This window comes from Dermacentor variabilis, chromosome 3 (genome assembly GCF_050947875.1).
Source record: "Dermacentor variabilis isolate Ectoservices chromosome 3, ASM5094787v1, whole genome shotgun sequence".
Classification (NCBI taxonomy): Eukaryota; Metazoa; Arthropoda; class Arachnida; order Ixodida; family Ixodidae; genus Dermacentor; species Dermacentor variabilis.
In genome coordinates this window covers 129,231,051-129,247,774 of record NC_134570.1, presented here as the reverse complement: position 1 = coordinate 129,247,774, position 16,724 = coordinate 129,231,051, and the positions used below count along the sequence as shown (strand labels likewise).

Sequence of the window (16,724 nt, the reverse complement as noted above, 5' to 3'; positions counted from 1 at the left end):
AATATTAATAGCGGCAATGTTTGCCCTATCGTAGTGGTAAATTACTTTTTTTCAACAATTGGTTTGATCAGAGGAGATAATATGTTGAAATAAAGATCCAGGTGATCCCTTAAGCCCGGTATGCATGAAACATTGCTAGCTATGTCAGGATGAGAGCATGAGTATAAGTAAAGGAGGTTAGCCGCGCTTTCCGAGATCCTAGTTGGTTCTAATACTAATTGTGTTAGGGAAAACACAGAGTACCGATCAAGAAATCGTTACTTTGGGAAGAAAAAGGATAACCGTGCGGAGGTTCAGTAGTCCAGCATGTGTTGGGGAAGTTGAAATCCCCCAATAATATAATGGGGTTCGAAGGATGCCCTAAAGTAAGGGTGTTAAGCACATCGTGAAGCTCAGCGGTGAAAGTGGATGGGTAGGATGGAGCGCGGTAGCAAACAACGATCGTAATTTTACGGTAACGGATATCCACGCACGCGCACACTACTTCCAGGTTACAGTGAAAGTGGACTTGATGACATTGCAGAGATATTGAAATAGCGAGTAATACGCCTCCGCCTTTGCGAGCGGTGCGATCGCAGCGGAAGATACGAAATCTAGACAAGTCAAAGATTTCACAATCTTGCACATGGGGCTGTAGCCACGTTTCCGTTAATGAAATAATACCAGCATTACAGCTATCGATGAATGATTCAAGTTCCTCACGTTTGCGAAAACGCTTCTAGCGTTTGCAACAAGCACGGAGGCTAGTGGCGCTAAAGATACGCAATTGCCCTTTGCGCATTGTTATGCAGTAGGATGATGACGCAGATTGTCAGGTGCGCTTGCGTGATCTGGAACGCTACTTTTAACTCGCTTAACGCTGTCACTTGTTGGATCATACATGAAACATCGTTTATCAATGAAAAGCTTCTTAAAACGTGCTTTAAATGAGGGGGAATCAGACTGGCTTTTAGCAAATTCGAGAAGCTCTTTTCGAGCGAGCATTGTCGCTGATGAGAAGTTGTCAGATACTGCAATGTTACTACCTTTAAGCTGGCTGCGCGACGAAAGTATGCTCTCCTTAATTTTGAAGTTTGATAGTTTCATTATAAACAAACGACGCTTCGTATTTGAAAAAGTCCCGCTTCGATGCGCCCGTTCAAATGAGTTTGGTGGCAAGGCATTTCCCATCGCTGACGACAGGGCATCCAGAGTTTTCTGTTCAGTTAAGAAAAGAAGAGGGACTCATGACAATCGGATATGCCGTAAAAAAACCAAGTCATTCCGCCTTGATCTGTTTCCAAAGTCGTCTAAGCGCGAAGCTATTGTGCCCTGCTGTTTTTCAACAGCTCAGCGCTTTCGTGGAGTATGGCGAAATCATTGAAAAATGTGTCTAGTGCTTCAGATTTATTTTCAAGTGATTCAAGACGGCGGAAAATATCGGTTAACTTGGCTTGATTTGCGTTTTGGCTTGTTTTCACAGCCTTCAAGTCTTATTTCAACTCGAACTGACCTTTAGTGAGCTTGACTGTCGTCTTCTTTATGTCTTTTAGAATTAATAAGACGGTGCTCATCTGATCAGAGTGGGATTCGGGGAGACTACTCGAGGCAGAATCATATTGAGCCAACCTGTGCCCCCTTGGAGGCCCCGGGTTTTCCTCGACATCACTGCATTGCAACAACAACAGCGCCACGTCGAGACAATCACACATAGTAGCATATAGGACAAGTGGGCATGGGAGCAGCAAAAGTGAGCCATTATGACTCCGTTAAGCATACAGGGTCAAATTGTTACGCACCTGTGGAGCGAAGTTGCGCATGAGACATAGTGCAATGAGTGCTGCTCGCATGCCCACTGAAGGGGTAGTTCAGCAAGCTGCTTTTGTAGGGGCTGGGAAAGGGCGGTAAATCAGCCGGTGACGTCGTCCCAGAAACGATGCGGTGTTCCTCTAGCGGTACATCGTGGAAGAATGGAAGATTATGGAGACCACACGTGCAGGTGACGGGCTCTTGACGATCTTGGACAGCACCGAAGCATATGCCCACGGTAGGGCAATTGTGGATGGGTGCAGAATATCAAACAAGGGCCAGCATCAGGAAAATATGTGATCAGATCTGACATAATATGGTCATCACAGGAAATTCACAGGAAACTGCCAACTCACGCATGTACTCCCTCGACCCTTTATTGCAGCTTCGGCTGGCGTCTGGTATGTTCTGGTCTATGTTCATGAGACGCAACTTCTCGGTCGTTGCCTTTACGAACGCATACAGTTTCCTTACTTATTAACTCAGGGGACCAATTGCAATGCATGCTCACTGACCTGGAGAGGCAAAGCAGAAGAGTGGGTCTTAAAAATTAATCTGCAGAAAACTATAGTAATGTTTAACAGTCTCGGAAGAGAACAGCAATTTACAATAGGTAGCGAGGCACTGGAAGCGGTAAGGGAATACATCTACTTAGGGCAGGTAGTGACCGCGGATCCGGATCATGAGACGCAAATAATCAGAATAAGAATGGGCCGGGGTGCGTTTTGCAGGCATTCTCAGATCATGAATTGCAGGTTGTCATTATCCCTCAAGAGAAAAGTGTATAACAGCTTTGTCTTATCAGTACTCACGTACGGGGCAGAAACCTGGAGGCTTAAGAGGAGGGTTCTACTTAAACTGAGGGCCACGCTACGAGCTATGGAAAGAAGAATGTTGGGTGTAACGTTAAAGGATCAGAAAAGAGCAGATTGGGTGAGGAAACAAACGCGATTTAATGACATCTTAGTTGAAATCAAGAAAAAGAAATGGGGGGGCATGGGCACGACATGTAATGAGACGGGAAGATAACCGATGGTCATTAAGGGTTAGGGACTGGATTCCAAGAGAAGGGAAGCGTAGCAGGGGGCGGCAGAAAGTTAGGTGGGCAGATGAGATTAAGAAGTTTGCAGGGAAAACATGGCCACAATTAGTACAGGACTGGGCTAGTTGGAGAAGTACGGGAGAGGCCTTTGCCCTGCAGTGGGTGTAAACAGGCTGATGATGAAGATGATGATGATGATGATGATGATGATGATGATGACTATTTCCAAACAGTCATGATCTGCAGTGCTTCGTGGAGCGTTTGTGATGGGTTCGAGACAAGACAGCATATTTTGATAAACTGGGCCTATTTTGACAATGAAAGACAGACATTGCGGGTTGCTTTAGGTCCACTGGACGACAGTGCATATGAAGAAGAAAAATACTGCTACCACGACCTCGACTATCACTTGTGCTGCGGGCCAGAAGAGTGCCGATGCACATTTTGAACACGACTACGACTGCCTTTACCTCTGCGATGTGAACACTATTACCTGCATATGTGCGTACGCCCAGCACTTGTTCTTCTTTTTCTGCCTGGTTCACATAAAAAAAGCCAAGCGCTCACCCACACAGGATCAATGTCTCGAGACAGCTGCTCCCTCGCTAGCAGAAAGCTGTTGCCGCTTGTAGCTTCATATGTCGCCACTGATCACAAGTTGTCGCTGCACTAGGTTATGTCTCGGATCCGGTTCCATATGGTGGCATGGTTGAGACTTCGGGTTAAAGAAATCAAAAGCTCGGAAGTTGGGAAATGGTAACCAACAGGTTTACTGGCACTAGAAAAAAAATAACCTATATCGTTGAATAGGACAAACAGAAAAAAGTCCAGTGTTTAGTAACGAGCGTCTGGATGAGCCTCGTTTCCATGGCTGCTAGCAGCTTTTCTCTCCTAACCGTCAATATAACACATCAGTTCCAGCCCTTGGTCCATAGCTGTGTTCAATCACACACAGTTCACTACCCACCAGGACGACAGCCAATCAGGAAGCACAAACAACACGGTCGCAGACGGAATGTCAGACCGGCAACTCCGGTCTAATAATTGAGAAAGGGTTGAGGGCGCAAAGGCTGAGAGAGGGTCTGACCGTGGGAATGGGAGAGATCCTTTACTTGCAACTAGTCTTCTCCGCTGCTTCTCAGTAGAGGTACTAGTTGGTGGCGGCTTTCTTCAGGGAAACATCCATGAGCCCTTCCCTTCGTGGCACTTCTTCTGTGAGGAGAGGAGGTCGTTACACGAAAATTAGTAGCACCCAGCATTGCATGGGAACTGTCTTCCGACTATTTCCACAGCGTAGTCCTCGCGTTCTAGTCTTGCGCGTGACAAACAGCATTTGTCTACCGCAGTCATAACAATAACCACTTGGCGAGGCCTGTAAGGTAGTGCGGGAGCAATACTGTGTTTGAATGTTCCAATGTTCTAGACCCCATCATAGCGATGTCAGAGAGATAAATTTTACAGGCCTTTAAGCAATGTGCAAGAAAACACGCATAGGCGCGAGTTATTTATATAAGCACTTACACAAAAACTTTGCCTCTTGTCCTTACTAGTGTAATACGCAGATCATCGCCCAGTTATTACGACAGGAAAACGCTCTTGCTTTGGCATGTGACGGTAATTTATTTAAAGCCTTGTTTATAGCGACCACTCAAAGTTTCGATTTCAGAGAGCAACGAGTGGGGACCGTACGTTTGTGAACACAGCTGGTCACGTGATAACACAAAACCGTGACACGAGTGCCGGCATTCCAGATTGAATGCTGCTGCCTGTTTTTCTCCATGTGTACGAACACACATACCGCGCGATGTCCACGCCGTCCTCATTTGATCGCTGAGCGGCGACAATTTTCGGCAGATGGGACTCGCTGCCGTATTAGAAGTGGCTGATCCCTTTAAGCATAGGTATCATCAAACCAAGTGCTTTTCCCATGTCGTCACCCTGCTTGGAGGACTGCTTTGCCTTGGGCAGCTGCCGGGATGCGACGCCACACGTCCAGGCTAGCGCAGTTTTGCAAACAGCTGGCTTGCCCATAGGCAAAATCGTATTTTTCGTTTACAGAGCAAGCAAGTAAGAGTGGCTGGTCTTATATTGAACCTCTCGAGCAATAAAATGCGATCTATCTGCCTAATTACTTTAGCGCAAAGCAAAGGTAAGGCGAAAATCTTTTTTTGTTTTTTTTTAAGACTGAAATGAGGTGAACAAATGCGACTCTCTTTAGCGCCGTCCACTCCTTGCGCCCAGTGGCGCGCGCCAATTCTGCAGTCTTTTGCCAATGAAGGCTATGGCGGCGAAACTTATGTTTTACTGTAACCAGCCCTGAATGTGTTGGGCAGACACCAACGACACAATATGCAAACGACATTGTTCGGGACTCGCCTTTCGCTATTTGGGGATGCAATACGATCAACGTATATAGTGCGGGAAATCTTCACGGGCACTACAAAAACAGTTGCAGCGACACGGAGAGCAGCCCACTGCGACTAACCGAGGAACACTGGGAGTTCGGCAATAAAGGGCTTGGTAGGGGGATGAGCGAGAGTACACGCAAGGAGCGTGGTAGCCAGCACAACCTGATTACGTAGCGCCGTCGTGGTTATGCTCTGGGCTGTTTACGAACCGGCCCTATTGATATCAATGTCGCGAAGTGATGGTCTTCGTTGAAGTTTTGAGCGTGAAATTAATGGAAAACCGCTAATAAATATGTGTTAAGCTATTTCTGCGTTTATTTTCGGTGTATACTCTATGTATGTCCACATAAATCAATCGGAACGTGTTTTGTTACGCGATGTTATATGTCTTAGCAGTGCTGTGTGTTGGGCGTTTCGGGCACGCGAACTTTGTTCGGTTATCTTGCACAACAAAAGGAATCGTTTCTTTTTTTTTCGAGGCTCGCCCCATAATCTTCTAGCCGGTAAGTTGTGTTTTTTTCACTGTTTCCTCACGTTCAACGCGTTTATACGAGCCCGACGCTGCTCCAGGCGTAGAGTTTCCCAGGAAAATTATAGCGCAAACCATGTCACTAGTGTATGCGGGAGCTGTAAACATGGTGGTTCATCCTGCATGTTAATGATGTGCAGTATATGTATTTGCATCAACTTCACCCTTCCAGCCCTGCACAACTTTCTGACTTACAAAAAAATTGCATTTCAAACCAAATGCTGCGTTATAAAAGGAACTATTTCGCAATATTTCTACATGTGCGCAGAGTCTCATTGCCTTCGGCGTTAACAAATTATAGCTCTGCTTCAAAATTTAGGCCGATACAGAAGGATGAAGCACAGGCATTAAAGCCGCGTAAACGTTTTACGAAACAAGCACGAAGATCAGGCAAATGCCTGCACCAAATATAATTCACATGCTGGCTGATCGGTCGCCGCACCAGAGCTCCCTCTACTAATTTTTTGTAGTAAGCTCTATGTTTCCAACTGCCCGACGGTCAGCTTATGCGTAGAGTCTTTCTCACGCCGTGAAAAAAAAACTGTAAGAATGAAACATGGACACAGCCAGTCCCGTCGAAAAAAAAATTGCGCTTACATTTAACACTGGAATAAGCTACATAATGCGTAACATTAAGGAAGTGCCATAGCGCTGAAATTAAACTAGGTGGCTCGCCAAGCGAAGCGCAATTCTTTATGTGGTTCTCTCACTTGAAAACTCAAAACTCGTTTAAAGCCTGGTAGACGCAACAATTTCAAGTAATTTTGGTACGTTAACTTTATGTGCGGAATTTTTTTTATTCTGTGTTAACAGTGCTAGAGAATTAAAATGAGCTTTTCGGGTAAATTCGTTAATGAGAATATGGAACGTTCTTTTTGTGCCATGAAGGTGCTGAAACGACGCCTCTTGTGTAAAATATTATTTTGCATTACAGGCACAATAGACCGTAATGCACCTATCCACTTCATGCGCTACATACCTGAGATTACCCGCCGTGGTTGCTCAGTGGCTATGGTGTTGGGCTGCTGAGCACGAGGTCGCGGGATCGAATCCCGGCCACGGCGGCCGCATTTCGATGGGGGCGAAATGCGAAAACACCCATGTGCTTAGATTTTGGTGCACGTTAAAGAACCCCAGGTGGTCGAAATTTCCGGAGTCCTCCACTACGGCGTGCCTCATAATCAGAAAGTGGTTTTGGCACGTAAAACCTCATAATTTAATTTTTAATACCTGAGATTACAACCTAAATTCGATTCCCTTCCACAAAACAAATGTATGATATGCGCGCGCGTGCCTCCATTTGTGCGCACGCGCGCTTTTGTGAGCGTGCCGGCCGGCGTGTGCCGGTTTCAGAACTACTATCGGAGAAATGCAGTGGCGCAACCATCACTATGTCGAACTCAGTGGGAGTGGGGACGTTCACTAGACGGTGTGCGAGCGTCCGGACATCGGGCCCACTTCGAGCTTTATCCGTTCGAGCACCCTCAGAACTATGGAAACTTGGACAATGTGGCTCGCTCCAAATGCCTCGGGATCGACGCCTCGCACGTGTGCTTGATATCGGCGCGCCAATATCAGTTTCCCGCCCACCGCTGCCGCAGTTTCCTGCTTTACCGCGAGCGTCTGCGAAGCGAAGTTCAGCTCTTCGCCGATACGTTCGTCGGCTCGCTATCGCGCGCAGAGAGAAAGAAAGTTGCCCACGTGTCTTACGTGTAGCTGCGTTCAAGGCCGTTATGTAACACCCCCCTCTGCAGTGGCGCCGCGCTTCGCGAAGTCTGTCTACACGGCCGTTTGTGCAGCTGTCGGCTATAAAGTGCGTGCCACTGCCGGTCGCCCTCTCTACCATTCTCGGTCCATTGAGCCAAGCGGAAACCCTCCGGAGACAATTCCCAGCCGCCATGCCGGTCACTCTGTACAACTTGCCAGGCAGCCCGCCCTGCGGCTTCGTGCGCTGTGTCGCCAAGCACGTAGGTGTCGAAATGAAAATCAAGAACCTGGACATGGCGAACAAGGAACACCTCGGTGATGAATACCTCAAGGTAAGTGAACACTTCAAGAAGCCTGTCGTGTCTTTTTCTTTCAATGCGTTATTTCTTTCAATTCATCAATCTTCTGCTAGCAGGAAAATGCTTTTGATCTTAGCGTATCATTACAAAGTAGTACTGCGGCTTATTTCACGTGCGAAGAACATGGACGCTTTAGCAGAATGTTCACCGGCTACGCTTATCCTTGAACGTCTGCCACCTAATCTTTATTTTGTGCACGAATAACTTCGCAATTCTCATTTTGAGTAATTGTGCATTGATTTTGTTCTTGCGGAGTTGGTGATTGAACCCAGTATTGAGTATAATGAAATTGTTTCGTGCTGTCGTTGCTGTTCCGTATTTTTCGGCTCGCTAGATAGTCCCGTGGTATTTTTAGTTGTTTCATAGTGGTTTTAAATGCTGTGTTCTCTTGTCTTTTACTGAGGCACGCTGGTTCCCCCCAAGCTTTAAGTAGCCCATTTTTCGTGGCGCACCATGGTATGAATCGGGCCTTGAGTGAGCATCCAAGGAAGAAGCAGAGAGAAGGAAGCGTTGTTTGCGCAATCCTAAAGCCGCTGGCGTTGTTTACGTCTCCGCTTTCGTTCTCGCACTGCCACAGACGCTATATTTATGCCTTAGCCAAGTTGCCTTTATCTAATCTTATCCAGTTCCCGCTAACGTACACGCCCGCGAAGAGTTCAATAAACTGCTCAAGCACTAAGCGCGCTATCTGCATATTCCTGGCTCTTGTTTTTCGCGTGTACTTGCTCTATTATTCTCCGCGATTAAATGTACTCTTCGGCTGTACCGTTGTTAACATACATAATGATATTGAGCAACACCTTAAGAGCCCAACATGCGAGAAATAAATCCGAAGCCCCCAACTGCACCGTATCTCATAGCATGGGCTGCTTCAAGACGTTAAACGTTATCGCATTTAACAGACTACTAGCGCCACTAAATCGGGAGTAGCTATAGTTGGAACTTGCCATACTCTGAAATCGCAATAAGCACGTAGGGATATGGAATAAATGTTACGCCCCAATCCGGCGTCGTAGGGGTGTTGGAAAGAAAGTCAGGCTTCACGGGGGAGCGTGCCTAATCAGGTGAAGTTACCGGACTAATGCCAGTGATTTCGGTCTACATGACCACTTTCAATTTCAACGTGTAGCTGGTCTTTTCAGAAAAGTGCCTTCAATTATCGGCATATATGTGGGCGGTAAAATTTGTAACTATGCAGTTACTAATGTAATTAAATTTACTTACAGAATGAACTGCCTTGTCTTTTTATTGTAAACTGTGGCCGACATGGCAGTAATATGGGTAGTGGCATAATTCCAATGTCCTGCAGGCTTTTTTTTACATGTTGCAATTTAAAAAAAAAGAACCCATTGTATACTCAAGCGGCCAGTGCGCTTCCTCATGTCGACAATTTAAATGCTCAGCTCAATGTGATGTCGACTTTTTGTATTGCATGGGCTATAATAAAGATCATTTTGATGAGTAGCTTTCAACTGAGGGAAAAGAGGACGGCACTGCACATATGTAAGATTACCTTCTGCTCATGGAGCTGGAATAAAGTGTTCAGGGGGGTAGTTTGTAGTGCGTGTTCTTATATAATATTGGGCAGGATAAGTGTCCTGCGAACAGACTAGGAAACGGCAAGGCGAAAGAGAGCAGAGTTTCGACCTTCAACTTAGTCTTTCATCCTCTCGGCTTCGTTTATTTCCCATTCTGTTCGCCGGCGCTCTCTTGCTCAGAATAAGTGGTATGAAAGTTGTGATTTTAGGGTTCCAACTGACTTTCAATTTCCTTCCCAGGTCAACCCTTTCCACAAAGTACCTGCCATTGACGACGACGGCTTCGTTGTTTACGAAAGGTAATGCCGGAGTGTTTTCGGATCGCTGGTCGCACACGTAACTGTTCGATCACACCCGAGGAAGCTTGAGTGCGGCTTGGTGACTGTGTTTGTTACAGTACGTTCGACTTCGTGAAGTTACCTACAGGGTAATTTCGACCTCTAGGTGACGTTATTTATTGACGTCTGACCACCACCACCATGGACATCATATCATGCTTGATTGAAGCTATAATAATTTGACTGCAGCGAAAAAAAAGGCAATACAAGCTATAATTTGTAACATTTTGATCTATTAGGTTGCGTGGGATCATTCTGAATAGACAAATATGTGGCGGGTGAAGTTCATTGCTCAATTTTGTTTCAGTCTAATTCATCAGAAAGCATGCGAGCGCTGGTGAGACGCCATGCAATCGTTTGGCAAATATTCTTACCTTTTAAAACATTTCCAATTAACTAAACGCCCAAGACTACCAGATTCTACCAGATTTTTTTTGTTATTTTTGAGCTGCCGAATGTAACGTTTCGTCGAATCAGTGCTCCTCTCACTCGCGCAAAGTTCACACGTGTAAAAGTGTAATCGTATCTCTCTATATTCAAAAACATTTACTCTTGCCTAATCAGTTCTGCGGAAAAGCGCAAGGTGGTGGAAGGTTCATGGACATATTTGCACCCCCCGACTGTAGCACGAATATTCGTGTAATACTCGCGGATACACCCTGGCGTATCCGCGTTAAAATGTGCCGCGTAAAATGTTCGAGGTAATGTGTTCCTAATTTGCAAAGTTCTTTTTTAGCCATCTAGGCAGGCGCATGTTAGTTCGCAACGGTCTCCGTCTTCCGCGGTGTTGGCAAGTTGATATAAACTAAATTCTTAGGCACTGGAGAGTCTTATTATCGACGAGACAATTTGCAGTTAACAATAACATTATGTGTAGAGATCACTCAATTGCTTATCTGTTGTGTTGTGATATTCAAAAGCCGTCAAGGAAATCCGAAGTTTGCACAGCACTAAATAAGATATTGAAATCAGTGCAGGCTTTAAGCAGTTCGCGTTCAGCTATCTTCTTGGTGTATTACACTTCAAGATGGCTAGCTTTTCTAGTGTTTTCAAGATTTGTTAATAGCAGAATAGCGTACAGGACATCTGTCACTGTTCTAGCATGCTTGATGTGAGCTAAACGCTACCTTGCGTATGCAAAGCGTTGGATAACTTTTAGTAGATAGATATAAAACCATCAACCCCGACTGTGCCATCTGAACCTTTTTAAGTTTTAGTAAATGCCCGAAGTCTTAAGATAAGTGTGTTTAGGTTTTTTTGTTTGGTGCAGTAGTGATAGCCGTAGCTGGATTATATTAGAACCCAGCTGTGACGACTTTGATATCATTGAGATAAGGCAGAAGCTTGTCTGCGCACGAAAATTTCGCTACAGCGACGTGTGAACGCTGACGGTAGGAGAAAGGCTATTCCGAACAAAATAGTAAGAAAAGGGCGCTTAGTTATATTGTGGCAGAAGCTTACTCCTCCTGCCTATTGGAAATCTTAAACCATGCAGTCGCTCAAGTCCGCCGTTCTTCTCTCGCAGCATAGCGATCGCCTACTATCTCCTGCGCAAGTACGCCCCAAAATCCGAGCTTTACCCCGAAGACGTCAAAGCACGGACCCGCGTCGACCAGGCCCTCGCCGCCCTTTCCGGTACTATCCATCCCCAGGCAGCGGCCTTCTTCGTAAGTTCGCATCTTGTCCTTTCAGATGTCGTACATAAACGCTTCCGTGTTAGGTATTTTGTTTTGCATTATGGTTCTAAAGTTCTCCTGCATTGTCCTGAGATGACATACACAAAGAAAACGCGAGGAGAGGATTTCAGCAGGCGTCCATGTGCATTTCGCACGTGCGTTAGCACTTCTATTTCGATAGGTGACATGCATTGTGAAATCTACATAATATCGGTAAGCAGCAGAAATTCTAAATGAGTATTCTTGCTTCACGCTTTGTTTCCTTCTGTTCTTTGTATACATGTAGAATGTGTTCTCTGAAGGTCACTAAAACAGTTGTTAATCGGTTCACTTTCTTGTGCGTGATCGTTATTTCTTCGTCTGTCTTCTGTTGCAACGATGCAGCGCCGCTTAGCATCAATGGTCAATTTGTACTAATTAGCCATAAATGTCAACAGCAGTTAGTCGAAGGTTGGGATATTTGTTGAGCCACCCACTAAGGCCCTCAACAGGGCAGATGTTCCTGCACTTCTTGCTCTTTTAATAGGCGTTCTATTTATGTATAGTTTATTCGCCCATTTGCCATTTCTAGAAACATGCGGCACATTGCAGTGCTGCAAAACAGCTGTGCAAAAAAGTTTTCGCTTGTGATTAAATACTATCGTGACTGCCCTTCAGCTGTTTCCGTCCAATTGACTCACTGTGAACAAATTCGTGAAAAAAGAATGTCTCCATGAAACCTCGTAGTTACAGCGCAATGTTACAGTGTAATGGAAATGGGATTGGGGGGGGGGGGGGTCGGCTTCAAATCAGGCGAACAAGAAACGCCCATTGCAAGTGTACGCTTGTTATGCACTCGCATAGACTGCAAAGCTGCACCAGAAAGGTGTTAACATTTTCCGCTAGGCGATTCCATACTTCCACCTCACAGCAGCGCACAGTTAGCTACGCTGGGCTTGACGGATTGGCTTGTCAACTGAGCCCCAGATTACGCGTCTACCCATAGTACATTCTTCCGCCCAATTTCTGTTCCAGCAGCAAACAAAATTTAATCTACAGAAGTCTGTGGTTAACATCGAACTTAGAAGCTTCTTGCCAGCCTCGGTAAAAAAGTACTGAGTAGGTTTCAATTTTGAAGGGGTTGTTTTAGCCGTCCATTTACAATAGCGCACATCACGCTATACCTAGTAATGCGTGAGAGCTGTAGTAAGATTTCGAAACGTAGCGAGAAAATAAAATTAGTGTGGGTATCAAGGCAATCAAGGTGCCTGTATTGAGTAGTACTGGTGCAAGAGAAATTGGTTTAAATATAAAAAGGCCCTACTTGAGCGACCTCAATAAATCAAGACCGAATTTCCAGGAAAAATATTTCTTTCGAACGCTTTCATGATATTTTAAATGATCCACTTTGAGTACAGTCATGCAAGTACACTGAAAAACGTCAAGTATAGCAATCATAAAATTGCCGCTTTCGAGTAGATGCACGACTGCTTTTTTGGCGCCTATGTTTAACGGTCGCTGTTTAAACTTTGCCTACAGATAAGCCATAACATCCAGATTACTTCGCTTGTTATAAATTCTGCGACATCAAGTTCTTCCACAACGACGGGCAAACAAACCGCATGGTTTATTAAACACCTTGCTACTTTTCAATGCTTAATTTTTAAAGATGCCTAAATGCTCATTTAGTCTTTTCATGCACGTTCATTTCCAATAATTTATGCTTTCTTTAGTAAGTACAAGTAATTTCCGCCATGTTGTCCTTGTGGTGAATGTTTGTTAGCTTATTATAACACATTATTGTAGTTTTTTTTAGCTTTGCTTGATTAGCAAAGCTATAACCAGATAGCTGATTACTATTTCTTGGATGACCTTGTATTCATTTGAGTCGCACGATATTTGCAAAAATGTGGCAACTGCTAGACCTCTCGTGCTTGCACGACACTCTGCAATGATGACACTGACACCATGTGTTGGATGAACTGCCTAGCGATATCGTCATGGCGATGAATACTTTACGCCACAAGCACTTTTTTTTTGACCACCGCGAACTTATCGTTGCCATTTTCTCTGTAGCGCCCTCGCTTCTTTCTCAAGACAAAGGCCAGTGCTGAAGAAGTGACAGCTTACGAAGAAAATGTTGTCAAAGGTATCCAGAACCTCATCGGGGATGGGAACTACGCCGTGGGCAACAAGCTCACCCTTGCCGATCTTGCAATTGTCTCGCACCTCATTCTGGCTCTCGAGGTAAGAACGCAAAGTTTTCTTTAGGATTCGTTTATTTCAATGAAGTTTCTCCCTTTATGTAATTAGAATGACGATCTGCGCAGTTCCTTTTACTTGTAGCTTGCTCTGGCATTCACTTTTCAAGGTAAAATATTGCTGCTTTAGAAAAGCTTTTGTTTGCCATTCTGGAAGCATTACGATATTTAATTTAAAAAGAGCCTAACTTTGTCAGCCCGTTATTTGATTTAATTCATTGCCACGTTTTGAGTAACAGAGAGGTAAGGCTTCATAGGAAAACATTCAGGTTAACCAACGCTAGCCATGGTTGGCAACCGTGTACTGGCGCAAGAGGAAAGCGGATGGAACGACAACTAAAGCGCACATACTTAATAAAGAGTGTACGAACTTTAGCCGTATAGCATGCAGCGTAATCAGTATGTTTGCATAGGCCCGTGCAACTCGGCAGCATGAGTGGCACAGACATAGCCTTCCGCGGAGAGTTACGTAGGAAGCACTGGCCTAGAGTTGTGAAAACGCATGGCTGTCATAGTCATCAAGCACTCTGAATATCATTTCCCTGTGAGTGCGAAAGTGTGCATGGACAGGCGCAAAGAAGTCTCTGAAAGAAATTGCAGGTATATCACCGTTCCGAGACCCTATATGCGAGGTTGCAAGTTGACACAGTGCCTTGCATGGAGTCTGTGTGTTAGTTGTCTTGTTTGGACGCGCCTTCTTACGGTTTGACTGTAATTTGCATTTTCTTCTACGAGTATTTAAACCCACTCCTGTAACAGTCACAAGTGGGACTAACAGTATATGCAATTAAATAAGTTAACAACATTGCACTGCTGCCTGATTCAGTATTCGGTTTGTATTTTCTGTGCTGTTTAATCTTTGTTTACGGTAGTTCTAACACTTGGCAGTTTGTTCTGTGTTCGCACGCAGCCACTTTGACATTTCTAAACTTATTTCAGGAACATACTTTTATTTTTATTTCATCTGTTTTGTATCGAAAATTCGGTTTTACTTGTGTGTTTGTAGTACAAAAATAGATGGGTCACAAGCTGCGATACGTATTTTATTATTCATTCTCGCCGATGGAATTAAGAATAATAAATGCTATTGTGTAGGACATTCTGTAGATATCCGAGTACACTCTGGCAAAAGAGTGGCAACATTACCGCATGTCTACTCGGCGTCTATTTTATACTATCAAGCACGAGGCAGCGGATTTGTGTTCATCTACCAGCAATTCGCTACGGCAATTTCAATCGCATCTACGAGCGTAGTTAACCAATAGTGTCTAAATACGTAATGTACCTTCATCGCTAGCTGCGCCAGTAAGCTCCCATGCACATCTGCACAATCCAGTGCAAACATCCAGTATTAGCTGAAAGCTACAGACTGCAACAATTAGAACAGATTTCCGGCTTTCTCCGTTCACTCTATTGCTTGTTTCTTTATTTGTGCAATTTTACAAATTCAGCCTGACGTTGTTGCATGCCAGTAGTGTGTTAAGTGCCGCTTTGCACATCCTGAAATGGACAGTCAGTGACTTATAGATTGGCGTGCGTTTACCATCGACCCCGTTTTAAGGACATTTTGGATTAGTGTTCGAAACACTCCCCGTCACACTGTGAAGGATACTGCGGCTTTTCAGATAGGCTGCAAACTTCGTATGCAACGGTAAAAATCGCTGTCAGTTCTTTTGCTATTTTATTTATGAGCAACAGATTCTTTCCTAAACGCCTTCGTTTTAATTTTTTTTACTCTCCCCTCTCTTTCCTTACCATCTCACCTAGTAACTTAAATAGACTAGCTAAGTCCGATGATTCAGCCCTCGTTTGTGTTACATTATATTTCTGCCTTTCCAAGTCTCTTCCACATTCCTATTGCAATAACCAGTTGCTCTGCTTGCGTCATTTCAGATCGACTGTGTCGACCATGCCAAGTACCCGAAGCTTGTCAGCTACTACGAACGCATGAAGTCGGAACTGCCTTATTTCGAGGAAATCTATGGACATGCTATCTGCTACGTTAAGCAGCACTGGGCTTCGCTTCAGTAAACTGTGAAACTTACGCTAACCAACTAATAAACGAGAACGTTCATGTCGTGACTGAAAAGCCGCCCTTAAACGGTACACTGAAAACCACGTTGCTTGAAAGCTTTCTTCTTTGGGTTTACTTCGATAGTGTATCGTGACTCCCACTGCGCACAAGCAGAAAGACCGCTGCTTGTCCTTTCTTTCTTTTAATAAATGTTTCCCCCCTCCTCTCCCATTGCCGAAGCCTTTCTTGAGTAGAACAGGCATGCAGCTAAGGCAGTTTGCGGTGTTCTAACTTGAAAAGCATTGTTTCGCCACTTCAACCACATCGCGTGGTGTATTTTTAGTACGAAAGCATTACTAGCTTACCAACGCGGATTTCGCCTGTCTGTTTGAAGCCTCTTCATAAAGCCCCATGCGAAGAGGCTGTTTCCGTTTCGTGAACACAGCATCTCCTTCTGTGCCCGCGAAGCGGCCAGCTCCCTCAATTTTCCTTGGCCAAGGCTCATTGGATCTGCCGAGCGTGACATCATTGAAATCTACTGATCTCCCTATAAAAGCAGCAGGCATGTCACGCCGTTTAATCACCCCTTCCTTGCGCTTCACCTTGAGTGCAAGCACGCCCGCTCGCGTATGTGCGAAATAAATATGGAAAGTGAATCGCTGAAGAACGACAGATTGCACAAACGTGCGAAGTGCACTGGCGAAAGGGATGAACGAGATGCCCGACCAGCTGGGGACGTTGCTATTCAGCATTGCCGGGAAAAGGGGCTTTCTCACGATATTCCGTTGTGGACACAGCCAAAGCATCTGAATTTTTGTACCTAACGTCTATCGCGGCAACTAACTTCGGTTCAATGGTTATGGGACACTGGGTACGTGCCACTCCTTAATGAGCCTCCTTCATGCAAACTTTGGTCAGTGGATATTTGGCGCTTTTGAATAAACCACTTACATGCCAACTTGGGTTGCTGTGCAAGTGCCGGTCTAAAATGAACCTGTTTCGCACCAACCTGGGTCAATAGATGTACGCCAGTCTTCAGTGAACCTCTTTAACACCGACTTGGGTCACTAGATATGCGGCTCTCT

General features: G+C 44.9%; 1 protein-coding gene across 1 annotated transcript; it reads left to right on the top strand.

The window, feature by feature from the left end:
* Window positions 1-7,521: 7,521 nt before the first annotated feature.
* On the top strand, window positions 7,522-15,870 carry LOC142576280 (glutathione S-transferase 1-like). Its single transcript, XM_075686334.1, has 5 exons — window positions 7,522-7,806; window positions 9,612-9,670; window positions 11,235-11,376; window positions 13,441-13,611; window positions 15,519-15,870. The coding sequence occupies exons 1-5, from the start codon at window positions 7,666-7,668 to the stop codon at window positions 15,654-15,656; spliced, it is 651 nt and encodes a 216-aa protein (XP_075542449.1). The 5' UTR covers window positions 7,522-7,665; the 3' UTR covers window positions 15,657-15,870.
* Window positions 15,871-16,724: the final 854 nt, after the last annotated feature.

Excerpts from the sequence above, each read along its gene's own strand:
- LOC142576280 (XM_075686334.1), top strand. The coding sequence starts at position 7,666 with ATGCCGGTCACTCTGTACAACTTGCCAGGCAGCCCGCCCTGCGGCTTC. Across the intron at positions 7,807-9,611 it reads TCGGTGATGAATACCTCAAG|GTCAACCCTTTCCACAAAGT; the intron begins GTAAGTGAACAC and ends TTTCCTTCCCAG. Across the intron at positions 9,671-11,234 it reads GGCTTCGTTGTTTACGAAAG|CATAGCGATCGCCTACTATC; the intron begins GTAATGCCGGAG and ends CTTCTCTCGCAG.